The 20020-nt window shown below is 43.3% G+C and overlaps 1 protein-coding gene across 12 annotated transcripts in view; it reads left to right on the forward strand.

The window, feature by feature from the left end:
• CCDC88A (coiled-coil and HOOK domain protein 88A) overlaps positions 1–20020 on the forward strand; it is a 204214-nt gene that overhangs the window by 51637 nt on the left and 132557 nt on the right. For all 12 annotated transcript variants that reach the window (XM_089663901.1, XM_089663902.1, XM_089663904.1 and 9 more), the window contains exons 7-8: positions 9617–9698; positions 18002–18160. In XM_089663901.1, the coding sequence (XP_089520027.1) occupies positions 9617–9698; positions 18002–18160 (241 nt within the window). The remainder of the gene's footprint in view (positions 1–9616; positions 9699–18001; positions 18161–20020) is intronic.

Raw genomic sequence — 20020 nt, forward strand, 5'->3', positions numbered from 1 at the left:
TTGTTGGGCTTGGAGCGACACCAAACAACAGGGCGTTCTTTTAGCGGGAACGCTGTTCCGGCACTGAATGTATGTAATGGCAAGGGGTGCTGGGGTGTGCTGAAGGGTCTATTGCTGCGGATTGCTGGGAAATCTATTGTTGCTGGGTAGGGGGGATCTATTATTGCTGGGGGGTGTCTTATGTTGCTGGGGGGAGAAATTGTTAATGGATGGATCTACTGTTCAGAGTTGGGTCTAATATTGCTGACTGCCGGTGGACTATTGTTGTGGGGGAATCTGTTGTTGCTGGATGGATCTGTTGTTGCTGGATGGATTTATTGTTGCTGGGTGGATCTATTGTTGTTGAGGGTCTGTTGTTGCTGGGGGGTCTATTGTTGCTGGGGGTCTGTTGTTTTGGAGGTCTGTTCTTGCTGGAGGGATTTATTGTGTTGGGGAGATTTTGTTAATTGGAGATCAGTTGTTGATAGGATGGATCTACTGTTGAGAGATAAGTCCAATATTGCTGACTGCTGGGGGACTATTGTTTGCTGGAGGGATCTGTTGTTGCTGGAGGGATCTGTTGTTGCTGGAGGGATCTGTTGTTGCTGGAGGGATCTGTTGTTGCTGGAGGGATCTGTTGTTGCTGGAGGGATCTACTGTTGCTGGGGGATCTATTGTGTTGGGGAGGTTTTGGTAATGGGAGATCAGTTGTTGATAGGATGGATCTACTGTTGAGAGAAGAGTCCAATATTGCTGACTGCTGGGGGACTATTGTTTGCTGGAGGGATCTGTTGTTGCTGGAGGGATCTATTGTTGCTGGAGGGATTTATTGTGTTGGGGAGATATTGTTAATTGGAGATCAGTTGTTGATAGGATGGATCTACTGTTGAGAGATAAGTCCAATATTGCTGACTGCTGGGGGACTTTTGTTTGCTGGAGGGATCTGTTGTTGCTGGAGGGATCTGTTGTTGCTGGGGGGATCTGTTGTTGCTGGAGGGATCTACTATTGCTGGGGGATCTATTGTGTTGGGGAGGTTTTGTTAATGGGAGATCAGTTGTTGATAGGATGGATCTACTGTTGAGAGAAGAGTCCAATATTGCTGACTGCTGAGGGACTATTGTTGCTAGATGGATCTATTGTGTTCATGGGAGATCAGTTGTTGATAGGATGGATCTACTGTGAGAGAGGAGTATAATATTGCTGACTGCTGGAGATATATTGTTGTTGGATGGGTCTACTGGTACTGCTGGGGTATCTGTTGTTGATATGATGGATTTAATGTTGAGAGAGGAGTCTAATATTGCTGACTGCTGGGGATCTTTTGTTGCACAGAGATGAAACAAATCCTGCTATATAATGTGTACCTGTTTATCTGCAATATTCTTTTATCTATAGCCATTCAAAGTCCAGAATTTATACAGCTTGCCTGAGCTTTCAAAAAGCAGAGGGTGGGAAGCTGAAGTTACACACAAGGGAGAGATCTGAGAGCAGATTGGAGGGAAGAGACACACACCCCTTCACACAGCACAAAGGAACAGAGCTGAAGCTGTTAATCTGCTGGAGATCCCTCGCCTGTCACCTTTTTTTCTCTTGGTGTAAGGAAATCTTGTCAGAAGTGACTCATGCTAATAGCAGAGGAATGAATCAACAGACAGAAATTACACTCAGTGCTCTGGACTGAGACAAGTACACACTATAGAGGGATGTGCTTTGTTCATATTTCATGTCTGCGGTTTACAACTTTAAAGGCCCATAGAAAGCTTTTCCTTTTTTTTAAAGATGCTTGTCAAGGGTTCATCTCACGCCAATGGATTGTGCTCCTTGCTGATGCTTCAGGCTGATCAATGTTTGTACTGGTATTAGCCTTGGAGCCCTGTTTACATATATAGAAAAAAAGATGCTCTGTTAACTGTAATGTTATGTACACTCAAGAGCTGGGTGACATTGCTATCCATACGAGTCAGCCAGTTCATAGGGCAGCAGTTGCACCATGGTGACCTGCCAGGCTTGTACAAATTTAGAGCCAGAACTTCATTCTCTCAAACAACATGAACGATTTTTAATCCTTATGCTGCTAAGCTTAGTAAATACATTCTTTTTGTTTTACATTTCTTCGGATGCTTCCTGCTTTCTGGCCTAGGCCAAAATGATGTCATACTTCCCAGGAGTCTTCAGGAGGGGCTTTCTCAGCTAAGCACATCCTTCTCTCTCTCTCTCTATCTATATATATATATACATTTTGAATCCTTTTTTTTTTTTTTTAAGTTTGTCAGTTGTCACGTTCTGGATGTAAAAGACGCTTTTGTCAAGTCATTTTTATTTGGCCTCCCCTTCCGATTGGTCGACCTATTGTTAGATTAGTCGCTTGGATAGGGAGGAGCCTCTTTTGACTGTCACATGATCTGTTCAAGTTTGTTTTGAATATTAAAAATGAATGAAATAGAACTTTCAGTTTGTGGTGCTCAGATGCAGGTAAGTTCTGCTTTAACCGCTTTCCCGTCCGCCCTATATCAGATATACTGTTACGGGCGGCAGCGGTGCGCAAAATCACCTATATATACATGATTTTGCATTTCCAGGTAGGGCGTGCGCACCCTACCCGCGCCGCTATTCGCGGCCTTGGCTGTCAATATCTGGGTCCAGGCTGGTGATTACTCTCCGGCACCCGGTGATTGCCAAGCATTACCAATGGAGGGAGAGAACTGTATGTAAACAACACAGATCTCTCCCCTGTCAGCTCCTGCAAACTGCTTTGTATGGCTCTGCATAGCACAGCCATACAAAGCAGTGTGCTTAGTGTAAAGCACAGCACACAGTTAACCCTGCCCTCTAGTAAAACACCCCCCCCGCCCTTTAGTAAAACACTCCCAGCACACAGTTAACCCTTTGATCGCCCCTCACATTAACCCCTTCCTGCCCAGTGCCATTAGTACAGTGTCAGTGCTTTTTTCAGCACTGATCATTGTATTGGTGTCACTGGGGATGTCAGTGACACCAAGTCAGTCCCCCCCCCCAGTGTCAGAATGCCCGCCGTAGTCCCACTATAAGTCTCTGATCACCACCATTACTAGTAAAAAAAATTTTTAAATCCCAGTATCTGTACCGCCATTTGAACCAATTAATTTACACGTATTGGGATTTTGTTTGTAGCATAATACATTTTGTCCTAAATTTATGACAAAATGTCATTTTTTTTTTTCAATTTTACTGGACATGTTTAATAGCAAAAAGTCAAAAATATTGTTTTTTTCTCAAAATTGTTGGTCTTTTTATTTTGTTTTTATAGTGCAAAAAATAACTACACAGGCGATCAAATACCACCGAAGGAAAGCGCTATAAGTGAGGGGAAAAAAAGGACCTACATTTCATTTGGGTGCAGCGTTGCATGACCGCGCAATTGTCAGTTGAAGTAATGCAGCGCCGTAACGCAAAAAATGGCCTGGTCAGGAAGGGGGGGGGGGGGATCCTCAGGAGGGCAAGAGGTTAAAAATGCTTCTCTTCTTGGCAGCAGCATTTTGTCAGAAAAGAACCGCCTGATGCGTGTCAGTGTCTAATACTTTTACAAGCGCTTAAATGTGTTTACAAGCATCATTCACTTGGGCATGAATTCATTTTGAATCATAATTTATTCTGGCCATTGAAATGAATCAACGCTCAAGCGCTAAACACATTTTGATTTAACATGCATTTAGATGCGTTTATACACATCAAGTGGGGTTTTTTGCTGCCAAAACTGCTCCATGGAATAATGTCCTTACAGGATGTCTCCAACTTACAAGCCGACCTCAATGCTCTGTGTAATTGGGCAACTATGTGGCAAATGAGGTTTAATGTTGATAAATGTAAGGTTCTGCACTTGGGGGCTAAGAATATGCATGCATCATACATACTGGGGGGGTACAACTGGGGGAATCAATGGTGGAGAAGGATCTGGGGGGGGTCAATGGTGGAGAAGGATCTGGGGGTTCTGGTAGATCACAAGCTTAATAATGGCATGCAACGCCGAGCTGCGGGTTCTAAAGCGAGCAAAATCCTCTCTTGTATTAAGAAGTATAGACTCCAGAGAGAGAGATATCATTCCCCCGGTACAAATCATTAGTAAGACCTCATCTGGAATATGCAGTTCAGTTTTGGGCTCCAATTCACAAAAAGAACATTGGGGAACTGGAGAAAGTACAGAGAAGGGCAACCAAACTGATAAGAGGCATGGAGGAGATCAGCTATGAGGAAAGATTAGAGGAACTGAATTTATTCTCTCTTGAGAAGAGGAGATTAAGGGGGGGATATGATCTCCATGTATAATACATAAGGGGGGATATGATCTCCATGTATAATACATAAGGGGGGATATGATCTCCATGTATAATACATAAGGGGGGATATGATCTCCATGTATAATACATAAGGGGGGATATGATCTCCATGTATAATACATAAGGGGGGATATGATCTCCATGTATAATACATAAGGGGGGATATGATCACCATGTATAATACATAAGGGGGATATGATCTCCATGTATAATACATAAGGGGGGATATGATCACCATGTATAATACATAAGGGGGGATATGATCTCCATGTATAATACATAAGGGGGGATATGATCTCCATGTATAATACATAACGGGGGATATGATCGCCATGTATAATACATAAGGGGGGATATGATCACCGTGTATAATACATAAGGGGGATATGACCTCCGTGTATAATACATAAGGGGGATATGATCTCCATGTATAATACATAAGGGGGGATATGATCTCCATGTATAATACATAAGGGGGATATGATCACCATGTATAATACATAAGGGGGGATATGACCTCTATGTATAATACATAAGGGGGGATATGATCTCCGTGTATAATACATAAGGGGGGATATGATCACCATGTATAATACATAAGGGGGGATATGATCTCCATGTATAATACATAAGGGGGATATGATCTCCATGTATAATACATAAGGGGGGATATGATCACCATGTATAATACATAAGGGGGGATATGATCTCCATGTATAATACATAAGGGGGGATATGATCTCCATGTATAATACATAAGGGGGATATGATCTCCGTGTATAATACATAAGGGGGGATATGATCTCCGTGTATAATACATAAGGGGGGATATGATCACCATGTATAATACATAAGGGGGGATATGATCTCCATGTATAATACATAAGGGGGGATATGATCTCCATGTATAATACATAAGGGGGGATATGATCTCCATGTATAAATACATCAGTGGTTCATATAGTGAACTCGGTGTAGAGTTATTCCCCCTGAGGTCATCACAGAGGACAAGGGGGCGCTCTTTACGTCTGGAGAAAAAGAGATTTATTCTCCAAACACAGAAAGGTTTCTTCACAGTGAGAGCTGTGTAAATGTGGAATAGACTCCCTCAAGAGTTGGTTCTGGCCAGCTCAGTGGATTGCTGTAGGAAAGTCCTGGATTCTTTCTTGGATACACAGAATATAACTGGATATAACATTTATAGGTGAAGTTGATCCAGGGAATATCCGATTGCCTCTCAGGGGATCAGGAAGGAATTTTGTTCCCAGCAGGAGCAAATTGGATCGTGCTTTGTTGGGTTTTTTGCCTTCCTCTGGATCAACTGTGGGTATAGGATTATAACTTTTTTTCTTTAATTGTTGAACTGGATGGACTTTTGTCTTTTTTCAGCCAGACTAACTATGTAACTATGTATGTATAACGCTGCTGCTCCTGGATGCACTGGCCCTGGGTTTTTTTCTTCTCTGGAGGGTAAGTGGTTAATGCAAAACAATGGGGCAGATATGGATCTTTGATAAATCAGCCGCATAGTTCTAGTAATAATAAAGAAAGCAGATTCTCTCTTTGCCTCTCCATGCCAAGCTCGTCTTGTGTGAACTGTAATTAGTGACTGTATAGTGTTTTTTGAGTGGCTATTAGATGGAGCCCGGTACGGAGAAATGAGCTGAATAGGTGTTGGATGGCTGGGAAGGAGGACCCTAGTGGGGGCTCTTTTCTCTTGTGTCGCTGTGAGACGCCCACCCTGAATATTCTCCGCACAGCTGCACTTGGGAAATTAGCCTGAAGATTGCAGTTATTATCTTGATTGACACTTAATAGATCGCCTAAACATTTACCGCCGATGTGCTCTTAGTAATGTGGTGCGGGCCTCCTCCGTCTACAGCTAAAAAGCTGCAATTAGACATGTAAACGAATGCCGGGGTCTCTGCTTGCCTTCCGACGCGCCACCCTTGCAGGCCCGCCATCCGCAGTGCCGCTGGTTCGTCTGCTGCGTCCGCCGCCGTCTTCTGAGCATCGAACGAGTTACTCCTGTAATCAGCCCCCCGCTGTTATCCTGCAAGAGGAATATGGAACAGAAGAGCCTCATTTGCCGCGTACAAGTCAAAAACGGATTTCTTGTAAACAAGCGTTCCAGTTGACCTTACAGAGTTTGCTGTGTTATTGTGTTAGCCTCCCAAAGCGGACCTATTATGAAATTCACATTTCTGCCTGGATTATAAATTATAATTCTTTTTTGGAGCTAATAAAAAAAAAAAGCGACTCCCAATGTGACCTAACATTTAGGCAAATATCGTGTGGACATCTTATACAAAGGGTGTACTCAAAGTAATGCAAAAGGGGGCATAGCTTTTTTTTTTTTTTTTTTTTTTTTTTTTATTAACCACTTCTTGCCCTCCAGAGGATTTGCCCCCCTTCCTGCCCACATGGAAGAAATATATATGTGAGATATATTTAAAAAATATTCTTCCCATATATATGGCCATATTTGCAATACTACAAGTTTGGCCATATTATATATATATATATATATATATATATATATATATATAATATGATACAATTTTGGCCATATCCAATATATTTCAAAATATATTTCAAGAAATATATACTGCATGTTGAAATGCGTTTTTATTACAAAATATTTGACAATTATTTTTAAAAACACATTTCAAATATACTGTATTTTAACATATATTTTTACATATAGTTGTAAGTGTGTGTGTATATATAGATAGATAGATAGATAGATGTAGATATAGATCTATATATATCTAAATGGTTAGCACTTCTGCCTGGCAGTACTAGGGTCGTTGGTTCAAATCCCAACCACGGCACCACCTGCCTGGAGTTTGCATGTTCTCCCTGTGCCTGCATGGGTTTCCTCTGGGTACTCCGGTTTCCTCCCACACTCCAAAGACATGCTGGTAGGTTAATTGGCTCCTGTCTAAATTGGCCCTTGTATATGAATGTGTGTTAGGGACCTTAGATTGTACACCCCTTGAGGGTTAGGGACTGATGTGAATGTACAATATATATGTAAAGCACTGCGTAAATTGATGGCGCTATATAAGTACCTGAAATACATATATATACAGTGGGGCAAAAAAGTATTTAGTTAGCCACCAATTGTGCAAGTTCTCCCACTTAAAAAGATGAGAGAGGCCTGTAATTGGCATCATAGGTAGACCTCAACTATGAGAGACAAAATGAGAAAACAAATCCAGACAATCACATTGGCTGATCTGGAAAGAATTTATTTGCAAATTATGGTGGAAAATAAGTACTTGGTCACCTACAAACAGCAAGATTTCTGGCTCTCACAGACCTGTAACTTCTTCTTTAAGAGGCTCCTCTGTCCTGCACTCATTACCTGTATCAATGGCACCTGTTTGAACTTGTTATCAGTATAAAAGACACCTGTCCACAACCAAACTCCACTATGGTGAAGACCGAAGAGCTGTCGAAAGACACCAGAAACAAAATTGTAGACCTGCACCAGGCTGGGAAGACTGAATCTGCAATAGGCAAGCAGCTTGGTGTGAACAAATCAACTGTGGGAGCAATAATTAGAAAATGGAAGACATACAAGACCACTGATAATCTCCCTCGATCTGGGGCTCCACGCAAGATCTCACCCCGTGGGGTCAAAATGATCACAAGAACGATGAGCAAAAATCCCAGGACCACACGGGGGGACCTAGTGAATGACCTGCAGAGAGCTGGGACCAACCTAACAAAGGCTACCATCAGTAACACACTACGCCGCCAGGGACTCAGATCCTGCAGTGCCAGACGTGTCCCCCTGCTTAAGCCAGTACATGTCCGGGCCCGTCTGAAGTTTGCTAGAGAGCATTTGGATGATCCAGAAGAGGATTGGGAGAATGTCATATGGTCAGATGAAACCAAAATAGAACTGTTTGGTAGAAACACAACTCGTCGTGTTTGGAGGAGAGAGAATGCTGAGTTGCATCCAAAGAACACCATACCTACTGTGAAGCATGGGGGTGGCAACATCATGCTTTGGGGCTGTTTCTCCGCAAAGGGACCAGGACGACTGATCCGTGTACAGGACAGAATGAATGGGGCCATGTATCGTGAGATTTTGAGTGCAAACCTCCTTCCATCAGCAAGGGCATTGAAGACGAAATGTGGCTGGGTCTTCCAACATGACAATGATCCCAAATATGCCACCCGGGCACCGAAGGAGTGGCTTCGTAAGAAGCATTTCAAGGTCCTGGAGTGGCCTAGCCAGTCTCCAGATCTCAACCCCATAGAAAACCTTTGGAGGGAGATGAAAGTCCGTGTTGCCCAGCGACAGCCCCAAAACATCACTGCTCTAGAGGAGATCTGCATGGAGGATGGGCCAACATACCAGCAACAGTGTGTGCCAACCTTGTGAAGACTTACAGGAAACGTTTGACCTCTGTCATTGCCAACAAAGGATATATAACAAAGTATTGAGATGAACTTTTCATATTGACCAAATACTTATTTTCCACCATAATTTGCAAATAAATTCTTTCCAAATCAGCCAATGTGATTGTCTGGATTTGTTTTCTCATTTTGTCTCTCATAGTTGAGGTCTCCCTATGATGCCAATTACAGGCCTCTCTCATCTTTTTAAGTGGGAAAACTTGCACAATTGGTGACTGACTAAATACTTTTTTGCCCCACTGTATTTGAAATGTATTTTTAAAAATCTTTTTCATATATTTTGTAATAAAAACGCATTTCAACATGCAGTGTATGTATATATATTTATTTGTTGAAATATATTTTGAAATATATTAAATATGGCCAAAGTTGTAGTATTTCAAATATATATCGATTATATTTGGTAAGAATATTTTTAAAATATATTTCAAATATATGTTTCTTCCATATGGGTAACCAGGCCATTTTTTGCGATACTGCACTGCGTTACTTTAACGGACAATTGCATGGTCATGGAACGCCGCACCCAAATTAAACGTATGTCCTTTTTTTCCCATGAATAGAGCTTTGTTTCAGTGGTATTTTTTTTTTTGCACTATAAACAAAAAAATAGTGACAATTTTGAAAACAAAAAACAATATTTTTGACTTTAATGCTATTAAACATGTCCAATAAAATTTTTTTAAAAAATCAATGTATATCAGGCCTGTTCTGTTTCTCAATGATCGCACAGAAACAGAATGATCTACCAGAAAAGCAATTACTACCTTTTTGCCAGTTTTTTGCTCTTGTATTCATTCCTGATACAACAATTGAAACCTCATCCTGCTTAGAAGTAACATTGATGATAACATTGTCAGATGGATTTATTTATTTATTTATTTTCCAGGGAAGAGAAAACGGAACAATTTCTGGACAGTAAACAGGAGGTAGCCCAGTTGGAAGCGGAGCTCAAGAGACTGCAGCAGGAGGTCAGAGGTCACATTAACTCTATAAATATTTTATATTGGGCCGGACACATGCTGCCTTTAGGTGGATGGGATTTGTCTTTTTAGATACCTCTCTGAATTTATTTTCATCTATTTATTAAAGCTGTTGGACTAAATATATGATCATAATATTTGCCTGTCTATAGACAGTATGGGCTTTATTTACTAAAGCTGGAAAGTCCAAAATCAGACTCCCTTCTGCATAGAAACCAATCTGCTTTCAGGTTTCATTGCCAAAGCTTCATTGAACAAGCTGAGGTTAGAAGCTGATTGGTTTCTATGCAGAAGGAAGTCTGATTTTGCACTCTCCAGCTTTAGTAAATAAACCCCTATCTGTCATGTACAGTATTTATCAGTCTATCTTACCCCCAACCAGCTATCTTTTAACTGCAATTGTTAATCCATTGCTTGCTTTAGGCCTGGTTCACACTTATGCATTTTTTAGTGCTTTTTGCTGAAACGTGCAACAGTTCATTTGACATGGTTTTCAATGGGACACGTTCACATCATTTTTGCTTTGTTTTGTATTCTGCCCAGCAACAAAAACATTTCCCCTTTAACAAAAAAAAAAAAGCTGAAAAAATGCAAACCGCACATGTAAAAACACAAAGCGAAATGCAAAAAACGAATCAAAATCAAATTGAATTGGTGTGTTCCAGGCCTTACACCGACAACCCCCGACCAAGTTGGAACTGTACTGATATGATCGCTCTCATTGCGGTCAATAGGGAGCAACTTGGCACGTGATTTGCAAGTCGCATGGCATGCAAATTGCATGCCAAGTCACACCCAGTGTGACTGGGAACTTACTGGCCTTGACTGGAAGGGGGTGAAAGTGTCCGGACTTGAAGTGGTTAAGCTCTAATCCTTAAAAATATTTTAAGGTATAAAACCCTCAAAAACAAACTGCACTGTGAATATGTAAGTGTAAATCAAAAAAGTGTACACATATCTCATAACATGCTGCCACATTGAGTTAATAAGAAGATGGCAAGAAAATAATATAATAATATTCTATAAAAAATATGCAAAATATATATAAATATTCTATAAAAATATATATATAAGCACCGCATTAATATTTTATATATTTTTTATAGAATATTATTATATTATAAGCTCTAATCCTTGACTTTTGCAATGTAGGACCTCCAAAACATAAACTCTTTACATATTACAAATGATTTGCTAAAATTGGAGAGTGCAAAATCTGGTGCAGCTCTGCATAGAAACCAATCAGCTTCCAGGTTTTATTTTCAAAGCTTAATTGAACAAGCTGAAGTTAGAAGCTGATTGGCTGCCATGCACAACTGCACCAGATTTTGCACTCTCCAGTTTTAGTAAATCAACCCCTTAAAGTCATTCACGTTAGAATTTGGGCAAACAACACATTAACAATCACGAGCGACATTAATTTCTCTTATTGTGGAACACTTTTTCGATTGACCATGACCGACCTAGATTCTGAAATGCCTCATTGTAAAATATGACGCGACCAAAGCTGCACATACAGATTTCTTTCATTTAGCCTGCAGACTGAACAAAAGAAATCTAGCAGATCCCTCCTTCCATTCTAACAGCTTGGATAGATGAGCCACCCCCAGGGGCGGACTGACCATTTGGAAACTCGGGCACTGCCCGAGGGCCCGGGGTCAGTAGGAGGCCCCATGAGATGCCCCTGGTACCTTTTTCATAGGCTTTTTTGAGTTTGGGCAAGGATACAGGGACCCCATGATCCCCTATTGCCCAGGGGCCCCATGAGTTGCAGTCCACCCCTGGCCACCCCTACCGCGCTACTGTAATCTGAATATATGAATAGTGCCTGTATCTGATTGGATGCTGTTTGGCTGACAGTTTTCTGGCCGACTTCTTTGCCAAAAGTCAATTGAACACTTTTTGGCCGGGGCCATACACTGCTCGAATTTTATCTGAGCAGGCAATATTTAACTGAAATTCAAGCTGTGCGTGGTCAGTATAATCGTCTCTACAGACTACGCAAGACAAGGAAGGCGAACAAAAATTTGTTCTAATACCAGTCATTTTAGCAGGTGAACCTGTTATTATAAAAGAACCCAACATTAGCATATAAGCACCTAAAATTCTCATTTGATTATTGTTAAAGCATAATAATAATTCTGAATCACCTAACACACACCTGTACCGGAAGTGAGGGGAAATTTCCAAAACAGACAGATGGCAATTAAAGGTTGACAGATGTTCCAGCCCTTCCTCTTCTATGCAGAAGGTTTTGTCTGGAGGAAATCGGGAGGAAATTGGGAGGATGCCATTGCTGACCTCCTTTTCTAAAAATACTGTTTTACTTGCTATCATGCTGGAGAAATGACATCTCTACTAAGTCCTCATGCACACTGGAAGTTTTTACAGCGGCTGTTTTTGGCTTTTGATGTTTTTTTTTTCTACAGCCAGTCAACCCCCCAGCATGTTATCCGATATGTGTCCATGCACACATAGACACACATAGACCGGAATCAGCGTTTTTTGGCTAGAAAAAAACCCCAGGACTAGTGGGGTTTCTAGAGGAGTTTTTTAGCTGTAAAAATGCTCTAACGCTGAAAACACAGTAAAATGTGGTAAAACGCCGCTAATTTTATTTTGGTCAAAAAAACACTAAAAAAAGCTAAAAATGCAAACATGGTAAAATGCTGCTAAATGCTGATGCAAAAAAAAAAAAAAAAAGCTGAAAAACGTTTTTAGCATTACTTTACATAGCTAATGTTGCCAGCGTTATCAAAACACCCCGTGTGCATGGAGCCTAAGTCCTCATGCACACGGGACATTTTTACAGCGGCTGTTTTTGGCTTTTGATGTTTTTCTACAGCCAGTACCAGGGGCAGACTGACAACTCATGGGGCCCCCGGGCAATGGGGGATCATGGGGCCCCTGTGTCCTTGCCCACACTCAAAGCACACCCAAAAAAGCCTATAAAAGGTACCAGGGGCATCTCATGGGGCCCCCTACTGACCCCGGTGCCCGAGTGCTTGAATGGTCAGTCTGCCCCTGGCCAGTACACCCCCCATGCTGGGTTATGCAATGTGTCCATGCACACACAAACTGGAATCAACGTTTTTTGGCGGGGACGTTTTATGGCTGGAAAAAAAACCCAGGACTAGTGGGTTTCTAGAGCAGTTTTTTAGCTGTAAAAATGCTCTAACTCTGCAAAACATGGTAAAACGTGGTAAAACGCTGCAAATTTTTTTTCTGTCAAAAAAAGCTAAAAAACACTAAAAACGAAAACACGGCTAAATGCTAATACAAAAACGCAAAAAAAAAGTTTTTAACGTGACTTTACACAGCTGACGTTACCATCAAAACACACCGTGTGCATGGAGCTTAAGTGCTCTTGCACAATGAACGTTTTTACAGCGGCTGATTTTGGCTTTTGGCATTTTTTTCTACAGCCAGTAAACCCCCCAGCATGTTATCCTATGTGTCCATGCACACTTAGACTGTAATCAACAATTTTTGGTGGTAAAATGCCGCAATTTTTTTTTTTTTGGGTCAAAAAAAAGCTAAAAAACGCTAAAAATGTAAACGCGGGAAAACGCCACTAAACACAGCGAAACCGCTAAGCTCTATTGCAAAAACCTATGTGTTCTTGCGCACACAGACTAATCAATGTTTTTGGCTGGAAAAAAATCCCAAGACTAGTGGGTTTCTAGAGGAGTTTTTTAGCTGTAAAAATGCTCTAACTCTGCAAAACGCGGTAAAACGTGGTAAAACGCCGCAAATGTTTTTTTCCGGCAAAATAAGCTAAAAAACACTAAAAACGAAAACACGGCTAATACAAAAACGCTAAAAAAAAAGTCTTTAACGTGACTTTACACAGCTGATGTTACCATCAAAACACACCGTGTGCATGGAGCTTAAGTGCTCTTGCACAATGAACGTTTTTACAGCGGCTGTTTTTGGCGTTTTTTTCTACAGCCAGTAAACCCCACAGCATGTTATCCTATGTCGCACTTAGACTGTAATCAACATTTTTTTGGTGGTAAAATGCCGCAAATTTGGGTAAAAAAAAAACCTAAAAAACCGCTAAAAATGTAAACGCAGGAAAACGCCACTAAACACAGCGAAACCGCTAAGCTGTAATGCAAAAACCTATGTGTTCTTGCACACATAGACTAATCGTTTTTTGGCTGGAAAAAAATCCCAGGACTAGTGTTTCTAAAGGAGTTTTATAGCTGTAAAAACGCTCTAACGCTGAAAAACGTGGCAAAACACCACACATTGGCGTTTTTGGACTTTTTTTGACAAATTTTGAAAAATTATGTTATTTGGTAAAAAAAAACGCAAACGCGGGAAAACGCCAATGCAAAAACGCTTTAAAAAAAAAGCTGGGAAACTCCCGTTTTTACCGCGACTTTACACAGCTAACAGCGTTATCAAAGCACCCCGTGTGCATGAGGACTAATACTTTCAGCAAGTGTGCAGATCAGGTCTGATTTTCCTCATTTGTGTGCATTTTCTGGGTCAGTGACAGGGAAAATATGGAAGGCAGAGACAGTCAAGCGACTAACCTATTATTACGAAGGTCGGCAATGGCGTAGTGCACGTTCAGTGTGCGGCATTTGCACCCAGCATGCGTACTCTTATCAAAGATATCCCAAATATGTCAGCATGGTGTGCTCCAGGTTCCTGAAGGCTGGATCATTTCTCCTACTTGATGTTACATTGATAGAAGCCATGCATGGGTAGGTTTCAAATATTCATAACCCCGGTATTTATTTATGAGCACATATCCCTCCCAGGTGCGAGTTAAGTGCCCCGTGTTCTCCCGAGTCTTCATGAGTATGTCAGCAGAAAAGATGTTTTTGCATGCTGAGGCTTTTTATCTATACCGCTTATGTGAGACGCCACAACATAGGATCTTCTATGACATGAATTAGGACAAGAACTATGTCTAGACTGTTCATAGATCCATATACGTTCTATTGTGTATCAAATGAAATATGTCAGATTGCTTTCCAAGAAAATACCTCCAACCAGAGGCGGACTGACAACTCATGGGGCCCCCGGGCAATAGGAGATCATGGGGCCCCTGTGTCCTTGCCCATACTCAAAAAAGCCTATTAAAAAGGTACCAGGGGCATCTCATGGGGCCCCCTACTGACCCCGGGCCCTCGGGCAGTGCCCGAGTTTCCAAATGGTCGGTCCGCCCCAGCCTCTAACCGCAGAATTCAAGCATTTCCTACTGTTACTGAAAACTGTAATTTAAGAGGACCTCTAATAAGTCACCAACACGCCGTCATTTATTGTACCTTCAAGTTTGTCATCCAAGGGCTCCCTTAGCTGATTTGTCAGGACAATGTGAGGTCCTTAAACGGTGTCTATGGGAGCCCTTGTGCTGGGTGGTACAAGGGGTGGGCAGGAGGGGCACTGTGGTATCATATAAGGCAGGGGGACACCACGAGGGGAGGGGATTTGTTTTGGAAAGGGGAATTTGGGGAGTGGCAGGGGGTAAAAATTGTTCTAGGAGGGGGAATTTTGGGAGTGGTGATTGATGGGGGGGGGGAAAGGTGTGCTAGGAGGAGGGGTTTGGGGGGTTTGTGCTAGAAAAGGTAATGTGGGGGGGGGGATTTATGCTAGGGTGGAATTTTTTTTGGGGGGGGGATTTGTGCTAGGATGGGGGATTGGGGGAGGGGAATTTGTTTCTGGGAGGGGGGATTTGGAGTAGGGGGAAGAGGATTTGTGCTCGGAAATGAAATTTAAGAGGCAGAGGATTTGTGCTGGGAGGGTTTTTTTTTATACAAGGGGGGAATTATTTTTGAGGGAGGGTATTTTGTTCTGGAAGGGGGGATTTGGAGTAGGGGAAAGAGGATTTGCGCTCAGAAGTGAAGTTTGAGGGGCAGAGGATTTGGGCTGGTGAGAGTGATTTTTTTTAATTTGGGGGTGGGGTTGGGAAGGGGGCAGGGGCGGACTGACCATCTGGAAACTTTGGCACTGCCCGAGGGCCCGGGGTCAGTTGGGGGCCCCATTAGATGCCCCGGTACCTTTTTCATAGGCTTTTTTGAGTTTGGTCAAGGACACAGGGGCCCCATGATCCCCTATTGCCCGGGGGCCCCATGAGTTGTCAGTCCGCCCCTGGAAGGGGGCATATGAGGAGTGACAAAATTTAAGCTGGGGGGAATGGGTGGGGGGGGGCAAGGAGTTGTGCTGGGAGAGGGGATTATAGCAGGGGGCTGGATTTGTACTGGGAGGAGGGGGGATTTATATTTAGGGGCTAAGCATGCAGATCAGTGCTCAATTTGTTTTGTTTTTTTTTTGGGGGGGAGAGGGGGGATTTTTGCTGACACATAATTCTCACACATCTTGGAGGGAGGGGGTGCAATTTGGCATGTTTGCCCTGGGCTTTAGATGACCTTGTCCCAGCAGTGCCCTTGTGTGACAAGCTTGATCTTACCGTAAACCACTTGAACAGAATGGTAAAATGGATGAGCCCCCAAAATTGAACCAATGTATGGTCAGCAGAGGCGCCAATTAAATGTATTTAATGGGTGCCTCTGCCGACCACACATTGGTTCAATTTTAGGGGCTCATTCATTTTACCATTGTTCACTGGATCGGATCACAACTAGCAAGGTGCAAGAGTTTCCGGAAAACCTCTACAAGCACCGAATTTGCCTACACTGCGTATGGAGACAGTCATATTCTCCCTATGTGCTTACAAAAAGGTTGCTTTTCTTGACCCAAGGATGGGCCTTCAGCAGCCTTATGAATGTGAGTGTACACCTACAGTACTTTTTTGCCATACAACTGGATACTACTTAGAAGAATCTATCTTGTGGCTTTTTGTCCCATTTTCCTCCTTGTTTCTGCTCATCTGGAGAACCACTGCCTCATTTGAATGACAAAGTGTTGGTGATATACTACAGAATTGGTTGTAATTGTGACTGTACCAGTTACTATGGGCAACCAGTTAAAAAGCCCTATGGTCTGTAGCGAACAAATAAAAAAGTGAAAGGAGCCTATCAACGTGGTGTTTGATGCCACCACCTAGGCTCCCATTTGGCACTGGAGGCAGGTATTGCCTGACTCTAGGTCCAGGGAAAAGCATATCACTCTAGCATCATGAACAATAATGTGCCCATCCAGGCTGGCACTGCTCCAGAGAGTCAGGTTATGGCATTATCCTATGTTGCATGGGAGCTTCAGCTTTCACAGGTTATACCAGGATTCGGGGAGATGTCCCCCGCGGTTAGGAGGAGGAGAAGGGTGAGAAAGGTGGCATGGGAGCGGGATGTGCAGGAGCGTGAGAAACTACTAGTGGAGGTGTTCGGGTCAGTGGGAGAGTGGAGTAATAGGAGGAGGTGGTGGGTGCCGTAGAGGTGCGAAGGAAGCAGTGAGGACACAATAGACTCGACTACTGCAACTCGCTCCTCACTGGCCTGCCTCGCCGCTGGCTATCCCCGCTTCAGTTGATCCTGAATACGGCTGCCAGACTCATTCACCTTTCCAACCGCTCCATCTCCGCCACCCCCCTCTGCCAATCCCTCCACTGGCTTCCGATTGCGCAACGAATCAAATTCAAAATCCTAACACTGACGTACAAAGCCGTCCACCATACTGCCCCGAACTACATCACTGACCTAATATCCAAGTACCACCCAGCACGCACACTCCGCTCCTCACAAGACCTCCTTCTCTCTAGTTCCCTGGTCTCCTCCTCCCTTGCCCGCCTCCAGGACTTCTCCAGGGTGTCACCCATCCTCTGGAACTCCCTGCCCCAACCCATCAGATTATCACCTACTCTCCTCTCCTTTAGGCACACCCTGAAAACCCATCTCTTCAGGGAAGCCTACCCCACCCCCTGCTAACCTGCCGACCTCCTCCACTCTTCCTACCACTCCATCCCCCACAGCTATCTCCTCCTGTACCACTATCCCCTCCCTCCTAGATTGTAAGCTCGAAAGAGCAGGGCCCTCGATCCCCTCATGTTTTGCATTGTATTGTTGTTGTTCTGTCACATGTTCTGTCCCCCTTTGTAATGTACAGCGCTGAGCGAACCATTGGCTCTTTATAAATACTGTATAATAATAATAGCAGTCCTATATAGAGTACCTTCAAAACCCACTGCAAAGACATATTAGCCGAAAGACACTGTAAATAAAAAAATAAATGTGTATGTTTGTGTGTAAAATATATGATCAACATACAATGAATGTTAAAGAGATGTTGTCCTATTACATATTTGGTCTGCTTGTTAGAAAATTGACTCTGCTAAAAAAATGTTGGCTAATTTCATATTTCCGACTTTGGTTCTCTAGAACATGAATCTGTTGGCCGATGCCAGGTCTGCTCGCATGTACAGGGATGAGCTAGACGCACTCAGGGAAAAAGCTGTACGAGTTGACAAGCTTGAAAGTGAAGTCAACCGGTACAAAGAACGGATGCACGACATCGAGTTTTACAAAGCCAGGGTAGAGGTAAGTGGTCCATGTCTGAAAACGTCTTAAAAACAAGACCAAGTGATCAGCAGGAGGAGGAATAGAGCCCCATCATTGGTATTAGTGGGAGGAATAGTGCCCCATCATTGGTATTAGTGGGAGGAATAGTGCCCCATCATTGGTATTAGTGGGAGGAATAGTGCCCCATCATTGGTATCAGTGGGAGGAATAGTGCCTCATCATTGGTATCAGTGGGGGGAATAGTGCCCCATCATTGGTATCAGTGGGAGGAATAGTGCCTCATCATTGGTATCAGTGGGAGGAATAGTGCCCCTTCATTGGTATTAGTGGGGGGAATAGTGCCCCATCATTGGTATCAGTGGGAGGAATACTGCCCCATCATTGCTATCAGTGGGAGGAATAGTGCCCCATCATTGGTGTCAGTGGGAGGAATAGTGCCCCATCATTGGTATCAGTGGGAGGAATAGTGCTCCATCATTGGTATTAGTGGAAGGAATAGTGCCCCATCATTGGTATCAGTGGGAGGGATAGTGCCCCATCATTGGTGTCAGTGGCAGGAATAGTGCCCCATCGTTGGTATCAGTGGGAGGAATAGTGCCCCATCATTGGTATCAGTGGGAGGGATAGTGCCCCATCAATGGTGTCAGTGGCAGGAATAGTGCCCCATCATTGGTATCAGTGGGAGGAATAGTGCCCCTTCATTGGTATTAGTGGGGGGAATAGTGCCCCATCATTGGTATCAGTGGGAGGAATACTGCCCCATCATTGCTATCAGTGGGAGGAATAGTGCCCCATCATTGGTGTCAGTGGGAGGAATAGTGCCCCATCATTGGTATCAGTGGGAGGAATAGTGCCCCATCATTGGTATCAGTGGAAGGAATAGTGCCCCATCATTGGTATTAGTGGAAGGAATAGTGCCCCATCATTGGTGTCAGTGGGAGGAATAGTGCCCCATCATTGGTATCAGTGGGAGGAATAGTGCCCCATCATTGGTATTAGTGGAAGGAATAGTGCCCCATCATTGGTGTCGGTGGGAGGAATAGTGCCCCATCATTGGTATCAGTGGGAGGAATAGAGCCCCATCATTGGTGTCAGTGGAAGGAATAGTGCCCCATCGTTGGTGTCAGTGAGAGGAATAGTGCCCCATCATTGGTATCAGTGGGAGGAATAGTGCCCCATCATTGGTATCAGTGGGAGGAATAGTGCCCCATCATTGGTGTCAGTGGGAGGAATAGTGCCCCATCATTGGTATCAGTGGGAGGAATAGTGCCCCATCATTGGTATCAGTGGGAGGAATAGTGCCCCATCATTGGTGTCAGTGGCAGGAATAGTGCCCCATCATTGGTATCAGTGGGAGGAATAGTGCCCCATCATTGGTATCAGTGGGAGGGATAGTGCCCCATCAATGGTGTCAGTGGCAGGAATAGTGCCCCATCATTGGTATCAGTGGGAGGAATAGTGCCCCATCATTGGTGTCAGTGGAGGAATAGAGCCCCATCATTGGTATCAGTGGGAGGAATAGTGCCCCATCATTGGTATCAGTGGGAGGAATAGTGCCCCATCATTGGTATCAGTGGGAGGAATAGTGCCCCATCATTGGTATCAGTGGGAGGAATAGTGCCCCATCATTGGTATTAGTGGCAGGAATAGTGTCCCATCATTGGTATTAATGGAGGGAATAGTGTACCATCTTTGGTATTAGTGGAGGATCTAGTGCCCCATCATTGGTATTAGGGGCAGAAATAATGCATAATCTTTGGTATTATTGGGATTATTAATGCCCCATTGTGTATATCAGTGGGAAGAAAAATGCCTCATCTTTGGTGTAAATGGGAGGAATAATGCCCCATTATTAGCTTAATAGGGAGGAATAATGCC

This window comes from Staurois parvus, unplaced genomic scaffold (genome assembly GCF_062004578.1).
Source record: "Staurois parvus isolate SC_StPar_1 unplaced genomic scaffold, SC_StPar_1.0 ptg001798l, whole genome shotgun sequence".
Lineage (NCBI taxonomy): Eukaryota > Metazoa > Chordata > Amphibia > Anura > Ranidae > Staurois > Staurois parvus.